Here is a 19,685-nt window from a genome sequence, read left to right on the forward strand (position 1 = left end):
GGATGGTAGAGGTTCCAAGGAATAATATTTAGCATCCTTAAAGCTTTCTGTAAGGCATGCATAAAGGAAGAGCACACCACTCCACTTGGACATTTAGATATAATAATCATTTTTTACGTGTGCTGCACAAACAGGAGTGTCAGGTCTGGCTGGGGGAAACTAACCAGCAGTACATGATTTCAATTTTTTGCTGAGGTGTGCTACTAAACACCTTTTTAAGTGAATAAAAGATCAGACTTATTTCATCACAGTGACTCACTCAACGACTGCATTGTCGGCACACCCCACCCAAAGGGCCACTCTAATACACCCAAGTCATTCGGGAGGAAGAAGCCGCAGAGGTATGAATGGAATTTCATTTTGCACTTGAATTGCTTTTCCTTTAAATGACATGAAAACGACGGCCATGGATACACCTGAATATACCTTATCCACATATTCTTCTTGTGAATAAGGTTTTCAGATGATACTGCCTTATTCCCCCTTCTGTAGATTGTTGTTCAATTAAAGTCCAAAGTATTCATCTTGGTGATAAAAGGTGAAAGATAAATGTTCTGAAAGCCAACACCCTTAAGCCTTTGGCCTTAGTGAATTCATTAGTGATGTTTTCTTTAAACACTCCCTACATTCTGGTTTGACAAATATCTGTTTTGCTGCCAACCCGGCTGTTATAAAACAAAGAAATCCCCATCCATTTGCTACAGATAACAGTCTATCATTGGCTCACCCGGTGCCTATCGGTTCATAGTTCTGACCTGTTGACAAGGTGTTGAAACATCCAGGGCTTTATCTATATATGTTTGTATATCCCTGTTATTATCCTCAGGGGTTGGTGATAGCTGACAGAGCAAGAGTTGAAAGTTCTCGGCTCAGACCTGTTTTCTCTCCGCAGAGAGTTGACGCAGATGTAATATAAAACTAAAGTTTGGCCCCTCCCTTTATTCTCATAGGCAATTAGGCAGCCATGGAGGGTGGTTGCAAAATCCTTTATAACTGCGTGTACATAAGAAGCCAGTTTGTACACAAAGTGTCTCTATGCCTGTGTGTACTCAAGGCATGTATACCATCACACATCTGGGTGTGCTTGTTGATAAGCAGCACTGAAATTGTCCCAATACACTACAAAAAAAAGTGTTGCACACTAACAGGGCGTATTTTTAAGCATGTGTGCCCTTGTATCTGTTTCCTAGAGAAGCTCAGATGTGACCCCTCATCAGGTGGGTGTCAGTCCACAGTCAGCTCCCTTCCCTTTATAGCCCAGAGAGTTACGGCCTCTTGTGACATATTCACATATGAGGCTAACCCCCCCCTCTGCCCTCTCTGCTCCCAGACCACGCCTCCCCTCCGCTCTCTCCACCCTCCCTCTCCCTGTGAGTTGGAAACATGCTGCAAGCCGAGAGACAAGGCAGAGGCTGACAGACATAACGCTCACACACAAACACACGCTCGGAGGCACTTTCAGCCAACATGGGCCAGCTATTGACCTGGATCCGGGGCCCACGGGAAGGCCAGGCCCTGCAGGATGTGGCCGTGGAGGAGCAGGTGTGTGCAATTGTGTTGTCTATGTGTGTTAGTGCCGTGTTATTCTAAACAACTAATCCCAAAGTATCCACGTGTGTGTTTTTGTGTTGATGTAAGTCAGCCTGAAAGTAAAATGCTACATGGTGTTGCTTTATGTTGTTGTTCAAGTAGAGTTTGAGCTACACAACTTATAGGGGAAACGCACATGAGGAGGAAAACTGTCTTGGCTCTTATCCAAGTCAGACCTTCCCTCCCTCTCTCTCCCTCTCTGTCTCTCTCTCTGTCTGCTGGAATGTGAGGCTGCTGGTCGGCCTGTGCGAGTTTAGTTTGAGTTGTGTAGTGAGGTATTAAACCAAGGCTGGGACAAGGCCTACCTTGTTTGCAACCTGTTAATACAAGTACCAACCACAGGGGAAATGATAGATCACAGTATGTGGTGATTTGGGAAAGAGTATGGGTGTCCTAGTTTTGTTTCCATGTGCAAAAACATGAAGTTATTGTTCTGGACAGGGGTTTCGACTTCGTAGGTCTCGCCCAAATACCGTTCTCCTGTGATAATCCGCAGATGGAGCAATATGAAAGGGTGTGTAGCTGGGAGAAGCTTAAGAGCCTTTTTTTTCTGTGCAAAACTAGGAATTGCATTTAGCGTGCTGTAGTTCATATCCTGTAACCTCATCTTTTAATACTTTTTCTCATGTCGTGCAGAGAAAGCGACTGTGATATATGACAGGCCTTCATCCTGATGTCAGGAATTTGTTATCAGGGCTGTGTCAGTTGGCTCTGACTCACGTTATGTGTTAAAGGTTAATATGGAAAAGGCCTGAGCACAGATAGGCTTCAGATTTGTGGTGGGAGGTTCTTTTTGTTGTCTTGGGCTGAAAATTCTCAGCCCATGGTTGCAGCAGTCTGCCTCCCCCACAACTTACACAGAGACTGACAGGAAATGACCGCTGAGGAAACGCATTCTGCTGGACAGGCAGTGTAAAGTCTAACAATTTTGGGGAGATAATAAAGTGAGTGCCGAGTGACTGTTTTATAGATCGGTTTTGACATTTGACACCCTAGTGTTTTCGTTGCTGTGATACAGTTGAGAAATATTTCCACACTGCAGTGGATTCATAATTGATTTATTATGTACATTATGTACTATTACAGCATTATTAAAAAAAACAATGGAAAACTGTCTCCAATATCTCTGAACTTATCAGTATTGTAAGTTTTGTAACTTCTATTGCACATCTGTCCATCCTGGGAGAGGGATCCCTCCATGGTTTCACATCCAGATGTTTCTTTTATTTCTTCCCCTTTATTTGTGGGGTTTTCTTGGGAGTTTATCTGATGTGAGGGTCTAAGGACACTGTAAAGCCCCCTAAGACTAATGTGTAATTTGTGATATTTGGCTGTATAAAGAACATTTTATATATTGAATTAGATTGGTTAACAACACTGCTTTAGTGCAGTTATAATATTTGTAGATTCCTGTCCTTAGGTTGAAGTAGCAATAGCACAGTGTAAAATGAGTTATTTACAAATACATTTCAAAATGACTTGCTTAAAGCAGGTATAATAGCAGTTTTCTATGTCACAATATGACACTAGTAGAAGTTTTGTTAATAGTTTTTGGCCTGCAGGAGATTACCCCCAAAATCTGCTGCCCTACATTATTTACATCATCAGTTTATTATGACAAATGCATTAGCATCAGAGCAGCATTTTCTTATTACAACTGGAACTGATGCTAACTCCCTAATGTGGGCTTACTGTTTGTTTTCTGAATTGTTTTCTGGCAATATAAACAAGAACATTTAGCAGTAAAATCAATGTTTGCCTAAAGCAAAGTATTGTCCCTGGAAAAAGTATATTTTAGCATAAATAGGAAATACTTGAGTACGTCAAAATGAATCTCAAGCACACGCATAGATAAAGATAATGGTTTTTTTTCATTATTTACGAATAAAGCACACAGTTTGACCCCACTATGAAAACAGTGTTTAAGTCCACTGTCAGGAAATGACAATTCAACAATGTCCCTCTGATGCAAACCAGCTGGAGCCTGGGTCATGCAGTTTACTGACGTAATGTCACAAGGTGCCTGGATGCTCAAGTTCAAATGTCGTAGACAGCCTCAACTATAACTCTGCTATTTTGATCCACATAATCAACGCTTCTGAATGCAAGCAAAAACAAAAACAAAATGTTTCAAATAGTCTAAACCAGCAGGACATTAGCTGTATTGATGATATGCTTCATTATGTGGCACAACCCTCAGGCTGGTTGTGTGTTTGTGCCAGAAAGAGAGGGAGCGCTGATGTGTACATGTTAGCATAAATACATGAGCATTTCTGTTAACACATTTTATAAGCAGCTAAATATTATCTTTCCATTTCCTGCCAGGTGTGTTTTTAAATGTTGGTGTTTATCCGGTTGCCACCCTGTGTGTTATTTGCCAGCGCACATCGTGACATGTCAGATTTCTCACTTCACTGTTAGCTTGACGAGAGTTCACTGCTTCTGTCATGTCAGTTATATAAAATCAGAGTTTCAAGGCCTCTGGGCTCACCCGTGCTTCAGCGAGGCGTTGTTGTTCAGTACTTAACTTCGTCTGTTTACATCTGCCATGCTTCAGGAAAAGCTAATGCTAGTAGCCACATGATGTTTGTCCTGACACGTTAGACTAGCAGGTAATGAAGTCCCAGCTGCCTGGCGCTTACTGGAAATTGTAATGTGATAGATGATTAAGATTCTTGGTATTGCTTCACAAAAACACATGAAAGTGGTAGGCTCAAGTTAATGATGACATGTAAGGTTGTGATTACCATGAGTTGAAATTGCTGACAAGTCTCAACTATATATTGACGTCATTGTGGCTCCAAAGATTTATTCTTTCTATCCTGTAAAGTGAGGCATAGGGTTGTTGGTTTATTTAATTGGCACATGTCGAAAATGGGTAAAAAGATACGTACGGGAAAGGGAAAATATAAATATAAAAATGTGAATAGGCTCTATTATGCTTTTCTTCCAAATTCCCCATTTTGGAATATTATAGGTTTTTGTGCATGTAAATGGACTGCAACGGCTGAAATTCCTACGTTACTCTCCCACACACTCCCCCTGCCTGAAACGCCTCCATTGGACGCCTGTGTTTACTTCCATAACAGTGTCATCTCTAGGTAATGTCGCTCTGCTGCGGGGCGGGACATCTCCGAGTAGTTGACTAATCACAACAGAGCCTGCTAACCAATCAGAGCAGACTTGGCTCTGGTTTCAGACAGAGGCCGTTTCTCAATCGCGAGGATGCTTGCTTGGTAGCACATGTCTTCAGAGTCACTTGCTTCAGAAGCTAGGCAAGAATCCTTCCTGGCATTCGGAAAACGAAGAGTGGAACAGGCTAGCAAGTGTGCAGGTGTGCGTCATATGAGAGGCCCCGCCTTACATTTTCCGCCACAGATTTGGGGAAATTGGTCCGTGCGCAAAGCATTATGGGGATTTGAAGGACGCAAAGTCTACCCATGTGCAGCCTCGAAATTACCCCCAAACCAAGGACGCAGCCTCGGTGGAATTCCAAGTATGCTGGAGATTGGAACAGTCCTTCGGCGGCACTCGATGACGTAGCATCCTTGAAATATTGGCTTGGAAGCCAGTTTCCTCGAGATTGCGAAACGGCCAGAGGGTGAAAAGAGGTGCTGCAGCACAGGTAGTGTGAGAAAAATAAACAGCTTTTTAAACATTAAAGCATGGAGACAGTTGGGAGAAAAACATACGAACCTGACATTTGAATAATAGGGCCCCTTTAATAGCTCGGAACAGTAATGTTTTGATCAATAGTCATGTAATGGGAGGAATGTGCATTGCCTATGTATACTGTACTTCAAAGTGACAGTCTGCTGGTAATGCCATAATGTATGTACGGTGCTAAAATAAGACGTGGACATGCAGCAGAAAAAAAGGACAGCTATACAGTTGCACGTGGAATGAGGAAGAGAAGGAGAGTTTTATTCATTTGTCACTCTTGTTGTCGAGGATATGGAGGAACTGAAGTCACCGGTCAGCTTTCCGATAAAGAGAGTACTGTTCACCCACCGACTCTCGTACCTCAGATTTACAACCATCTCATCTATACTCGAACGCACCATAAGTAAATAACCTCCACCTTAAATTGCATAACTACACTGTATGGCACCCCTGACAAATGTAAATAAAGACAGTCTTTGTAAAGGAATCCTCTGCTCAAGTTAGAATCGAGTCTCAACAAGCTGATTAATACACTTTACTGGCTTACCAGACAATAGAAAAACACATTGAACAAAAACACTATTGTTTGTTCTGCAAATAATACAGAATATGTGCTAGAGATTTGCCAGCTGGTCTCTAAATATATAGCAGGTATATCAGACTGGTAGACCATAGAATGTACCAAACAAATAAAGGGAGAACAAATATATTTTAAAAATGCATTATTTATGCATTTTGGAGAGAAAGATTGTGATAGAAAGTAACTTTTAGGTAAATACAGATTCTCTTTTTTTATTGAAAGAATATTATGTTTCTGGTTAGCAATTTAAGACGCAAGAATGGTCTTGGAGTTGATTTACTACGACGTTAAAAGATAAAATAAAAAACTAAATTGTTTAGACAACCCCCGATGGGATCTAAGATTGCATTTTGGCCAATGCATCGTTCCACTTGCTCTCTCACAAACTGATTACATACATGCAACCAAAGCTTGTTCACATTTGATTGGTTAAACAGAAACTAGAATCCCTCAAATACCAACATCTACTCACCTCGCATACAGGTTCTGCTTTCATATTCATAAATCTGTCACATTTATTTTACAGTGATTACTGTCTCTCTTAAAGTAGAAGTAGTTTGGTTTGACAAGTTAATGAACCCTGGTTCCACCTGTTATCTACAATACTGCGTGGTCTTGATGCGTTAGTGCATTTGGTGACAGGTTTATCTTTTGATAATTGAAAAGCTTCCCTTTAATAAATTCATATAGAGTACACAGATTATTTGTGTCTGCTACTGTTATCAATCAGCTACTGTTGTCAATCAGACCTGATTCACGCCCTCTGTGACTGGATCCTGAACTTCCGGACGGGCAGACCGGGAGGTTCAACATGGATTCCAGGATACTCTGCAACGTCTACAGGTGCACCATAGAGAGTATCCTGACTGCTGCATCACGGCCTGGTACCGCAGCTGCACCGCCCTTAATCTTAAGGCTTTACAGAGGGTGGTGAAAACTGCACAGAACATCACCAGGACGGAGCTGCCATCCATGGAGGACCTTTACTCCCAGCGGCTCAGGAAGAAATCCCTCCGGATTATAAAAGACCCCCATCACCCCAGCCACAAACTGTTCAGTCTGCTGCCGTCTGGCAGGCGTTACCGCAGCATCCGGACAAAAACAACCAGATTCAGAGACAGCTTCATCCCACAGGCAATAAGACTGTTAAACAACTGAACTGTTGAAACAATTTCATAACATTCATCTGTTACTTAGTAATTATGTATCTATTATCTAATATATCATTCCAATAACTTGTATATAGACTCCTATTGCACTATTCCACTTTTTTAAAACTATTTTTCTTTTTGTGATACTTTTTAATATAGTATATTTTAATATTGTTTTAATATTGTCTGCTTATCTGTATTATTGTGTTGCATTGTTGGAGAAGCCTGTGACCTAAGATTTTCAACGACATAATTACTCTGTAGCTATGTTAGTTTGACAATAAAGAACCTTGAACCTTGAACCTCCTTCCTCTATCTAAATTCGACCAGTTCAGTGTGTTTTCAATGTGAAATGTTTTTTTTACTATGATCTCTTGCCAGGAAAGTAAACACAACCAGTCCAGAGTTATTTCCCACAGACTTAGAAAACGTACTGCCTCCCACTTATAATTTGCCTGTGAGCTCCGAGAAACAGTATCATAAATTCAGATTAGAAACCTACTCCTTTTCCAGTTCCACATCTCTGATTGGTCCATCGCTCTGGGTGGGTGGGTCCAGTGTCTGCTTTAGATCATTAGTTGTCAACAAAGATAACCAGGGGTTACCAAGTGAGGCGTTTGGATCCAGTGCAAGCATGCGTCAAACATGCCAGCTTTGTCTCACACACACAAACACTCACATAGAATCACAGACACAAAAGCAAAGGCTCTGGTGTGTTATTGGAGTCAGTGAGGCAAAGCTGTCAAGGAAGATGTATTATGAAAGGTCCCAAAACAGCCAGAAATAGTTCTGCCAGGGAGATGCTAGGGCAGGGGTTGTGCATAAAGGTGAGGAGTTTTCCTTTTGTCCTTTTTTAAAGATGTCTGCATTAAGCAATAGGGTCAGAGGAATTTAGAAACAACACTTATTTTGAAAGGAAAATACTAATCTGATAACCTTTATCTTGAATTATCCAAATGTAAGCCTTTAAACAAGTCTATTCATTCATGTTCAGAAATGCTTCATAAAAGAAATACATTTTTTTTATGGTGCAGCCAAATTTCATTTATACGGAGCCCCTAAAGGGACATGAAAAAAAAGAGAGATAAAAAGAAGTCGGGATAACGGTTTAAGAAACAGAAAAAAAAGATATGAGAAAAAAAATGAAGTCAGGATAACGGATTAGTTTCTCGTGCGCACGAAAAACTAATCCGTTACCCTGACTTTATTTTTTTTTGTTGAGAAAGTTACCGATGCGCCAAGGAGGAAGTGGACCACACAGGAGACAACCATTTCATTGCAGACTGTTATGTTTACATGGGGAAATGACAATGCATACATTATTTGATATATTTCGAACTCAGATTTAATTTTATGGACATTTCGGCCAGGGGCGTAGAGCTATTTGTTTAAGCACCGGATTGGCAAAACAGGAGAGTCTGTAAACCAGTCTGCTTCGATCTATGAATTTAACAACAAAACTGAAAAATGTTGTTCTTTTTCTTTGTTTCTTTGATTTAAAAACAATGTTTAGCAAATGAAAAAAAAGGAGATTTTAATTAGTGATGACTTAAATCTACATTATCCTAAGAATTTTTTTTTTTCCTGCATAATTAAAGTGCAGACACAAGACACATGTGGCACACTTACAGTGCAGGCCAGTCTTATCCATGCAGCAAACACAACATAGTGATACATGAGTTCAGAGACACAGTGAGCCCACACAGCAGTTTCAGATAACATCTACACAATCCTCCATTCATTTTCATCTAAGTGTTATGAGTAACTTTAAACACAGGGGGGTGCTCTTCTCTAAAACCCTCCCCTCCCCCCCCCCCATTTTCACATGTTTTTGATGTGGCGTGCTTTATCTGAGCAGTAGCTACAAGTTTTGGAGAACTATCCACAAATCAATCCTCTGCGTGTGTGCTTAGAGGGGACAGTTCACACTGCTAGGTTTTTTCTTAAATTCCTTCACAACTGTAAGCCATTGTCCAGTTTCCTGTCTGGTCCTTTGTGTCTAGGGGATACTTTGTCCAGTTGTAACAACCAGAGAGAAAACATGTCTGAACTTGTATCAATGGTCACCTTGTTCATGGTGCAACTGTGTCTTTCTTAAAGTTAAACATACTTGAATTTGTCTCTATGCTGGCTGTGTTTTTGCACAAAATGTGATCTACCCCCCCTCCCTCTCGTCTTTTCTTTCCACACAACACTGTTGTTAGGGTAGCTCTGCTCTAGATTCCTAAGCAGTGAGTCTGTCAGACACACCCAAACTCTGCCAACAGCTCTGCTGCAGCAAATCTACTTCTGCCTCATCATCAGTGTTTCATCCTTCATCTCTTCCTCCACTAAAACTCTTCCTGCAGATATCTTAATGTAGGCCATCATGTCTGTTATCAAACTGCAATATCCGTCCTCTCAAAAGCCCGGCCTGACTATGCATGAAGTTTCCGTAAAGTAGACTTCTTTATTTTGTTCTGGCAGTCGTTGGCAGTGGGTTGGTCTCTGTGTCCTGCTGTCCAATGTGACGGAGCCTGCTCTGCTGCTTGTGGCTGGGAGGTGGAGTCAGATCAGGCTTTTTGTGCCGCTTCCATGAAGGCGGAGCAGCAAGTTTTTCCGCTTCTGGGCGTGCGTGTTTATATGTGTGTGCGTGTGCGTGTGTTTGACATACAGCGATCCACATTGGGAATATAAGGTGAAGCGTAGTATACACAGCATCTTGTATAGAGGAGCCCGAATCACACTTATGGTATGTAACTGGACTGCGTTTACCCTTCTTTTGTCTGTTTGTGGAGGGTCTTCCTGTTTGACTGATGCCTACCGATATCATTTTGACGGCTGTGGTTACTGTCTGACAGTGACAGGCTGGTTTTTCATGTGTTGTCATCTGACAGTCATGTTGTGTCGCCGTGAGGCAGGTGATAAGGATCGATCTGGCTGCCTCTTGAATTTTGAATGCTAAGTTGAGGAATGTTGGCAGAGGAGTAGATATGACTGTGTTACTGTTATTGTTTTTTTTATGGATCCCGAGAGCAGTGGTCTCCAAGGTAACAATGAAATAAACAGCAAATACTCATCTGCACATACTGGGGGATGATCTACCAATGTTTATTAATAGTTAATATGTCTTCAGTGTCTGACAACAAGTCTTGAAATGTGTCTTTAAACAAAAGTATCTAATGTTATCCAGACAGGAAGAAGCACTCAGAGGTTTTGCTTAACTTAAAGTATCAATGCCACAGTTTAGAAATACTTTTGTTGTTAGTCTAAAAGTGGCAAAAGTCGATTTGGCATTAAAATGGCTTTAAAAAATGGCCTGTTTCAGAGTCATAGGTATTATATTAGTGGATTTAAAATGAGAAAATCCTTTTGGTGTTCATCACTTTGATGTTGCAGTGTTAGGGTCTCATTTTAACTCATTTGTATACTGCTAAATACTTTCAACAATAACACATCATCATTTATTTGTTGATTTATATTTTGCCTTTATAATCTAAATCTGCACAATACCATAACTGAAGTATCAAATAAATGTAGACGGATAAAAAGTGAAATATTTGCTTGTCACTTGTAAAGAAGTAAAAGTATTAAGTAGCATAACATGGATATACTGTAAGGGCCTGAACATTGTGATGTGTTTTTCATCAACGTGTGAAAACTTGTTTTGATGCTTATTGATGAAGTCAGTTAGTTTGCATGTGATGGACAAATAAGAAACAATTGCTTTTAGCTTGAATTTTGTCTCTTCAATGCATGATAGTTTGCAATACAAAACTATTACATTCAAACCAAACACAGATAAGGAAAATGCATTCGCCCTTTAGAGATTGAAGTTTAATACAGTGTGATAAACAATATTTAAAACTCATTTTTAAAGGGCCATGGTCTTTTTTTCCAATGTCTACTTTCATGTGATCATAAATGGTATTGATAGCCTACAGGTAGCCAATTACAGTATTTGTTAAATGACATAACTCTTGACTTTAAACAGCTGTCTGTTTGCTCTCAAAATCCTCCCTACAGCAATTACCCTCATGCAGCTCTTCCCTGAAACTCCAAACAGCAGCTAGTTTCAATGTCTTTCGCACTTCTGCTCCACATTTTTCCATTGTAACGCAAACTTTCGCACCACTTGGCCTGAGGTGATCTCCCTTCTGACCATTCAGACGTTGTTGCCAGTTCTATTTTGAAGTCGTAGCACAAGCTAAGGAGCTGCTTCCACCCTCATTCACATGTGCGTGTCTGGCTTGTTTGGGTGGGGCCCAGCATTAGTCATCAGTTTTCAATACAGGCACAAGCTACTGGCTGAATCGCTGTTGTGGGGTAAGGCCTGGATATAGAGCATTGTTTCTTTTCTATAAAGAAAATGTTACGCATGTCAGAAATCAAGTCCCCCAATGGTGTGATGTTACTGTATTGCCGGCATTATACCCGTCTCAAACTCCACAAGGACTAAAATGGCAAAACCTTGAGCGCACCGAGAGTTTCTGTCTGGGATGACGTGTCTAACTGAACGAATGCCAGTTTGAAATGAGCAGTGTTTTCAGATGGCGCTCTGCTGCCATCATACACACTCGAGGATCATGCGTCTATTTTGATCAGGCTCTTCACTTCATGTCAGTGTCCTGTTCCTAACCCCGTCGCTCAGTGTTGTCCTCGCTGTCAAAGCTATCTGTCCATAAGCATGCAGGGTGTGTGTGTGTCCTGTGTCTCACCACAGGAGATGATATGGTCAACTCCATTCAAAAACTGTTTAGCAGATGTTCAAAACGTATCAGAGTAGCTTTCCACCTGTCAGTCACATAAACACTTGGCTGTTTTCTGATAACTGTCACTGTTAAAACTATTGACTTCTTGCTCTATGGGTAAAGACTGCAATAGATTTATATTTTCAGTCATTTTTTGGTGAAGAATTCCCATATTTTCTGATTCCAGCCTCTAAAATTTGATGGTATCCCGCAATATTTTTGGGTATTGGAGTTTTTGGTGGAACAGAGCAAAGTCTTTGCTATATTTGACGTCAAGTCTAGCTTTGTGAAGTTTTGACAGACAGTTTTCTTATTTCTTTTTACATTTCATAGACATATTATATCAACAAATTGAAAGCCTTTTCTTCAGACTACTTTACAATTAAAAGGCAAGCACTGCTAGGTCTGTATGAGCTCCTGAATGGAATCTGTGTCTTGTAATGGGGCTGTTGGAATACACATTATGCTCTATGTGCATCCATGGGTGTGAATGTGTGGATTCACATTTCTCATTGTACTTATTGGTTTCTGTCTGTCAGCTGGGATCTTCTAATAAACAGCTGTTTACCTCCCTATAACAGAAACATGGCAGGTATCGACCCCTTCCCTTACCCCGACAAAATGTCTACCAGGTACAGCAGTGTGAGATTTCTACCGTCTGCACTCTTTGATTTTGTCTGTGTGCAGGGCTGGACAGAATAACAGGAACACCTAACAATGCTGCGTAACACAGTGACATCTCATTCTGCAATATGTAATTAACTGTCACTGTGTGGACAAAACTATAAAAGTCAGGATTGTATGGTGTTCCTGTTATATTGTCTACCCCGTGAAAGGCCACTCGTCTTGGTTGTGTGAGAAAAGTCCTGCAGGAATCCTCTACACAAAGCCAAAGTCAGGCACCACTTGGGGCTAGATTCTGTTCTTGTTTTTTTGTGAAAAAAGCTATATATGAATGTGCATTAGAAATTACATTTTGTCCAAATTCAAACGTCAGAAATGCATTATTTTTTAGGAATGACCAACTCTGACGCTAGCATAGAATTTTGACATTGCAGCAGTTGCATGGCTAACCCTCTTAGGAAGGGCTGGTTATCATAACACATTACTTATAAGTTACAAACCAAAAAAAAAAGTAAATAACTGAAGCTTAAATAATTAATTGTAGTGAGATTTATTGCGTTGTTTAATATTGGCATGTTCTAATTCTTCTAAGCAAAATTCTTTGGCTTATTTTATCAAAGTAAAACAGTTTCTTGTGTTTCATGTTTTGTGGATGGACAGTCTGTTTTGTATAATCAGAGAGCATCTGCACGAGGAATGTAGGAATGCTGCACTTTGGAGTCACGGCATACTTTGCAAACCTCTGGGTTGGTCTCAGGTGAGTGCAGAGACTTCAGTCTGCTGACATAACAAACCCTGTCTCTAGCTTTAGACATACAGATACAACTCTTCAAGTAAAGGAGCAGATAATGAATATTAAAGCTTCTCACAGTCTAATGTTGTTGCTTGCTGTCACGTAAATACATTACTTGTAGCCTATTAATTGTATTGTGTGTGAACAATGTTGGCCAAATAAAAATACCAGCTGAACTTCATCACCTTATTTCAGACCTCATAACCATTTTCATCATGATTTAGTAATGTCATCTTGTAAACACGCTGCCCCTCCTGTCTAATTTACAATGCATTGTTTCCTTTAAAGGCCCATGAATGAAATGAGCAGCCTTTTTGTTTGCCTTTTGGAAAAGCATCTGGGTGGTTCGTTGTTTGTCTTTGTTAAACTGCATCAGCCTCACAGAGTGAAGGCAGGGTCGATGGGTGACTAGTGCCATGGTTTTAATGGGGAGGATCTTTTGTTTGTCTCTGGGTTTGAAACATTGATCTCTTCACTGATGGTAATGCAAATGTGTAGGGATGCTAATGTATGCGTTTATGCTGACCTTTACAGAGTGAGCATACCATATTGAATGTGTTAAAGGGGTCAAAGAGCAAAAGATGCAGTCACGTTACCTCCTGATCAGCAAGTAAACACATGCTGCTATGGCTTTGGTTTTCCACTCTGTGTGTGGACTGCTCTCATATGACAGAAAGGCAAATTAGTCACAAAGCTTTTTGAGCAACTTCCTGAAATTTTTGCTGGTTAAAAATGTATTTTGGATAGACATTTTGAGAGCTTTCGGTGTGCCACTGTATGTAAAGTATAGAGCACAGTGATGATGTCATTCATTCGCTCACTGAAGAGTGATGTGCTTATTTCCATTGAAACATTGTGTTTAGACGAGAAGGTGACGCACTGCAGTGACCTAGATCCCTTTCATCAAATAAAATTACCTTACAAGCGCGTCTTTAATTATGCTGTATCCGAAGAGGGGTTCATCCAGGCCAACCATTATCCCTTGTTTCCGGTCTATATGCTTAGCTAAGCTAGGTTAAGCTAACCTAAGCTAAGAAAGCAAAAAGACAGTCACATTTACTCAAATGTTGAATTATTGCTTAACAACAAAACGTTTTTTATATATAACTGTTTATATATTCAATGTAAATATTTGGGTATTGATACTCTTTGGTATTTATTTTCACTATCTCTTTAAAGGGACTTTGAGCACCTGTAAAAGCGCTAACAAAATACATCTATTATTATTATTATTATTATTATTATTATTATTATTATTATACTCTATTCTAGGTATTTCAGCACTGCTATCAACATTTGAGCATTACCTGGTACCACACAAACGGGCACAATTCAAAACATAACCAAACAATATTTAATAATTGTATGATACAAGTATTAGTTTCTGTTTAATTTGCAAGGTCAACCTGCAAATCACATGTGACAAATCATGCACTTTACCATCAAGCATGCAGGACAACTATGCTTCCTTTTCTTTCAGTTATTCAAGTTATTTGAGTTTAAAACAATCAACATTTCCTGCAGTGGCAGGAGCAACATGACTTCCCCTGGCAGGGGGATACCCTGGCTGCTTGTGACCTCACTTCCTCCTTTGTGCCACTTCCTCCTTATGCTCTCTTGAAACACCCTTTTTGATTGGCTTTTTTCAAATTCTCTTCACACTTTTTCTCCAAATGAATTCATCAGGTTTAAACACGCCTGTAGTTGAGGCAAAGCTAGAGTCAACACATTATGTGATTTCATACATTTAGCTGGGTCGTGACCTTATTTGTGTGAAATGTAACACCAGTGTGTGAGGCAATCATTGAACCGCAATCATATATGAGGTCCCAGATTACAGATGGTTCAGCGTGGTGCAATTCTTCTACCTCTGTGGTTCTTGTTCACTCACTGTAGTCATTCTGTATTTGTGAAGCTTACTGCAATATACAGCTGGCTTTGACAGGTGTTCTCACTCACAGGCTTACAGGTTTGTAAACAGAGGTTAATGATAGTTGCTTGACATCGTTTCTTGTCTCTGTAGCAGATAGTTTGAAATATACAATAAGCATGCAAACTGCTGTACAAACTAATCTAAGATTGGTGAACAGAAGGAAAAGCAGAGCAATGTCCTCTAACTGGCTGGGTTGGATTCAACAGCATCATTGTGTTGGGTTGGATGTATAATTTACTGCCGTATTTGTGTCCTGGTGTCAGTAGGGCGGAGGCACTTTGTGCTTTATTACCACCACCTGAAAGGACTGGGCTGGGCTCTGAGGCACACTGGGCTCCACCTGGAGACCGCTGACTCAAAAATACTGAACTGCACGCACTGATGCCTTTTTAAAAAGGAGTTTACTTACTTACACTTTTTGTGAGTGTACAACAAAAATGCATTTCTTTCACTTAATCCTCCAAGCAGAGTACACTTTGGAGTAGTGTGTTTAGGATTTATCTTGTCATTTATCTGTATTTTTGTTGAATAGCTTTAATTTATTCAGTATTATTATTATTATTATTATTATTAAAAGAGAACATAATGTGCTCTTATTGTTACATTATAAAGATAATAACCTAATTGAGTGTTTTCATTCAGTGCTGTTGAGATCTTCAGATAATACATATAAAATAAAAGGGTAGACCCTGGTCCTAAATGCTTTGGTTTGGTATATTGTTTTGTATAGTAACACATGCTAAATATAAAAAGAAAAAAGAAATGATCTGCCAAAGTAGGGTGGAAAGTAAATTGTACCAGGATATTTTCAATTTCATGGAGACTTAATCTGTTTCCGCTAGTCTCTAATTTAATTTGTGGCTAGAAGTAAACGGAGTTATACCAAATTGTGATTTCCTTAAAAATAAGAAGGCTACAGAACACGTCCAAGAATACATGTATTGTAAACCGTATCTGAACTTTAACAATATTACAGAAGAATGGCTCTTAGGAACATTTGACATCTGGAAAAGTGACTAAGGTTAATACATCTTTTGTGCAGCATTTAAAAAATAAAATATTTCCTGATTTCCTTTTATATGTGTATAACCTGAGTTCAAATATTGATTTGTGGCAGCAATTACATGACTAGGTAAATGATCAGTAGATAAAATGTATCTTTAATATGATAACCTTTGTACCTGTACAGAAAATAGCATTGTCCACAGAAACTCAAATCTTATCAAAAGCAAATATAAGCTCCACTGACACCATTACATCATTTTTGTGACACTTGTACAACCATGATTGGCCTCTTTAACGCCTGGTGTGAATTATCTGTGTGTTAACTTCCCATGACGTGACGTCAGCTGAAGGTTGACAGTGATTCCTGAATGATTTGTCCTTGTTACTATGGTGATCTGCAGAAAACAATAATACTCGGCCTCTTTGCTTTCTGCCGTCAAACAACATCAACACCCTTCAGTCTGGAATACAGCGATTGAATCAACCACCTCTATGGATGTATATCTTTACCTCCATCTTGCCACTGTTCCTGTGTTTATCTATCCTTTTTATAAAAGAGACAGTTTGAAGCTGTTTTCCTCCTCTATTCAGAAATGAATTGCATGGAATGTTTTGTTTCACCATAAATATTTGAAGTTGTGAAACTGAGATGTTGCTCTGTGTGAGTCTTGAAATGATTATGATTTCTTCTTGTCAGATTTTAACTTATCTCCGTCTCTCTGTTTGTCTCTTTCTCTCTCTAGTCGCAGCCTAGCCGGGACACACCCAAACCGTCTGCCCAGGTCTCCACTGGGAAGCCTGCACAGTTTGAGGTATCACACATTCCTCTCTAACGTCCTTTAACCTCTTCTCGCGCCGCTTATTCTCCTTAGAGAAATGTAAACATCCTCTGTTCAATCAGCATATGGACCGACTTCTGACCTGCTCATTATCTGGACGAATTGTTAGTTCCTTTTCCGGTTCCAGCTTCATGTTTTTAGTAGTTTTAAATAGAGTGGAGGAATAAAGCTGTGCCCTAAAAGCAATACAGTAGCAAGCAAGAAACACTTTCCTTTTCCTTCTATTCAAGCCAAAGAGAGGTAACGCCCAGTTTAACCCATTAATGCTGCTCCTAAACAATGGATCAAAGTGAGTGTTGCTTTGTGTTCAATTTGCAGCTGTTAGTCATTTTCACATGTTATTTTAGTTACTAAATGTTGGCTTGAATAGAATAGATATACCTTTCAATGTTTGACTTCAAAAGGCAGACATTTTTCTTAAGTTTGCATGTGCAAAATGTGCCATTTACGATGATAAATTAAAACACATTTAGTTATGAGACTCACTTTATGGAAGTGGGCTAATAAAATGATTTAAAGTATGTTAATGAGGTACTCATGAATTCTGACTATAAAGAAATTATACTTTTATTACTTCAGTACAGCTGTGAAACACAGGGCTTTCACTGAGTCCTTTTTAACTTCCTTAAGGCCAGACAGTTTGGACATGACAAATCAACAGGGCCGGCCTGAAGAGTTTTCACTCGGCCTCCAGCACTTTGACATCGTCTATTTTGGGAACTGGCTTTAGAGAAAGGCTTTGGTGGGATATTTGTAGTTTGAAAGTGGAAATAAAGTAGGTGTTGCAGTATTTAGAATAACACATTGTGAGACAATGGTAGGTTTTCAACCAAGTTATTTATAGAGTATTGTATTACTCGGGGATCAACCTTTAGCTTTAAATGACTCTCGTTAGCAGCTGACCTCTGTGCCCCCTCCATACCTCTGCTCTGCCACAGTGGGTTCAGCTGCTCATGTATCAGTAGCAGAGTGAAGTAGTGGTGCAGTGTATTTGCATACAGTGGAGACAGCCACCATGTAGGGTGCAACTTAAAGTGGCACTTCAGTGTTTGAATGTTGCACTTCCATAAAGACAAGAGAGTCATTTGAAGCCCCATTTTCATAATCTAAGCAGAAGAGGCAAAGATATCCTGACTTTAGTCTCCAGTATTCACCTTGTGGCCTGTTACATTTCTGGGTTTGTCTCCTAACTTCACGTTGCTAATGCTAACTAAGACATATTCCGTTTTAAAGTTGTGTCCTTATAGGTTCATCCGTGTAGTATAATATGATTATAAGCCCATGTCACAGGAAACTGATCAAATGACCATTGTTTTTCCAACTGCTATCACCAGATCCTACATTTCCCACAATGCAACTGATAGCATAGATTAGCTTGATGCTCCCTGCCTGGAAAACATCCAATTATGTAACACATCATTAGTGTTGTGTACAAGCCCAACCCGAGATACTCCCGGATACGTTGTGGCGATGTCATCAGTATTATTAATAATTAATCAGCTGCCTTTGGAGCCACAGAAAACATTAACAACCTTTCTTTACAGATGTAGTATTAGTAAAATAAATAACATTGTGTGTACAATCAGTGGATTGTCCCTTTTGACCAGTTATAGTAAGAGCAAGTGCCACAAACAAGCATGCATTGGCAAGGCAAGCATCCATTAAGCTGTGATAAAGGTAGATGATTTCCCATACGTCGTGCTTTGCAGAAGGCAGCGTCAGGATCCGCAATGCCTAGGGTTACCACAGCAACGGGTGGAGCCACTCGTAGTGGCATGACGGCGGGAGGAAGTGCTTCAGTTGGGACAGCAGGAAAAGCCAAAGCAGAGGTAGACGGGCCCTGGATGACTAAATAAAAGTGGAGGTTTTATTTGGCTGTTTGGTGTCACATAACAAGAACCCTCCCTCTACACTTCACTGGCTTCCTCTTCTTTTCATCTTTGGGAAACATTGTTTACCTCCTCTCTGTTTGCGGTAACTCTCTCACATCTTGACCGTTCTGAGGCTGAACACTTGCTGTCTCACATTAATGAGCTCTCATATCATCATGCTTGGGAATGACTGAATAACTCTCCCATGACTTTCTTTTAAACCTGTGCTCCTTGGTTTGTAGACTAACACTATGGCAGCTACTGTTATTGACATGTCGTCCGCTGGGTCGACCTTTGTTGACCTGACATCAGCTGGGGCGAGGGCTGCTCCTAAAGAGATGCCTAAGGTAATGGTGTCCTCTGATCTGTGCTTTACTCTTTATTTACATTACTGCTGATCATTTGACTGATATATTTTCTACCAATCGGGTAGCATGCAGGTATATATAAAAGTGTAGCAAGCTTAATAGTGGGATTGGTTTCAGATTTGTAATATCTTGTAAACACACTTGGTTGTTCGGAAACTCCGACATACACAATGTGTCAGCTGCTTAAATCCAGCCTTTGTAAATCCACGTGATACACATGATTCTCAAGAAACCTGTGATTGCTTATTGTTACGATTGTTGCAAGGGATCCCCATAAGGGACATAGAAAAAAAATCTAGTGATACATTTTCTCTCTTGTGTTTATGACTTCAGAAAAGGTGAGAAACGTTTTGCAGGGATTTATTTCTTTGTCTGTGAAAACAACTTTAGACCGGTAAATGTCCTTCTTTTCCTTTTGTTGGGATCATTGTGTGTTTGGTGTTGTAATACTCATTTTGGCCACAATAGGCTAAAGTGCATCCCTACTTTTCCTCTTTTCTTAAATATTAGATAGATCAGAAATCCGATTATTATTGAA

The 19,685-nt window shown here is 39.9% G+C and overlaps 1 protein-coding gene across 29 annotated transcripts in view; it reads left to right on the forward strand.

Moving 5' to 3' along the window:
* Positions 1-19,685, forward strand: part of cast (calpastatin) — a 39,477-nt gene that overhangs the window by 4,109 nt on the left and 15,683 nt on the right. For 5 of the 29 annotated variants that reach the window (XM_079680725.1, XM_079680736.1, XM_079680726.1 and 2 more), the window contains exons 1-5: positions 1,363-1,542; positions 12,296-12,346; positions 16,813-16,881; positions 18,618-18,737; positions 19,022-19,126. In XM_079680725.1, the coding sequence (XP_079536851.1) occupies positions 1,468-1,542; positions 12,296-12,346; positions 16,813-16,881; positions 18,618-18,737; positions 19,022-19,126 (420 nt within the window). In that variant the 5' untranslated portion in view covers positions 1,363-1,467. Of the gene's footprint in view, positions 1-1,361; positions 1,543-2,467; positions 2,535-9,697; positions 9,716-12,295; positions 12,347-16,812; positions 16,882-18,617; positions 18,738-19,021; positions 19,127-19,685 lie in introns of those variants that run through there. The other 24 variants (XM_079680752.1, XM_079680730.1, XM_079680727.1 and 21 more) reach the window with 14 other exon arrangements.

Source organism: Notothenia rossii (assembly GCF_949606895.1).
Source record: "Notothenia rossii genome assembly, chromosome: 5".
Lineage (NCBI taxonomy): Eukaryota > Metazoa > Chordata > Actinopteri > Perciformes > Nototheniidae > Notothenia > Notothenia rossii.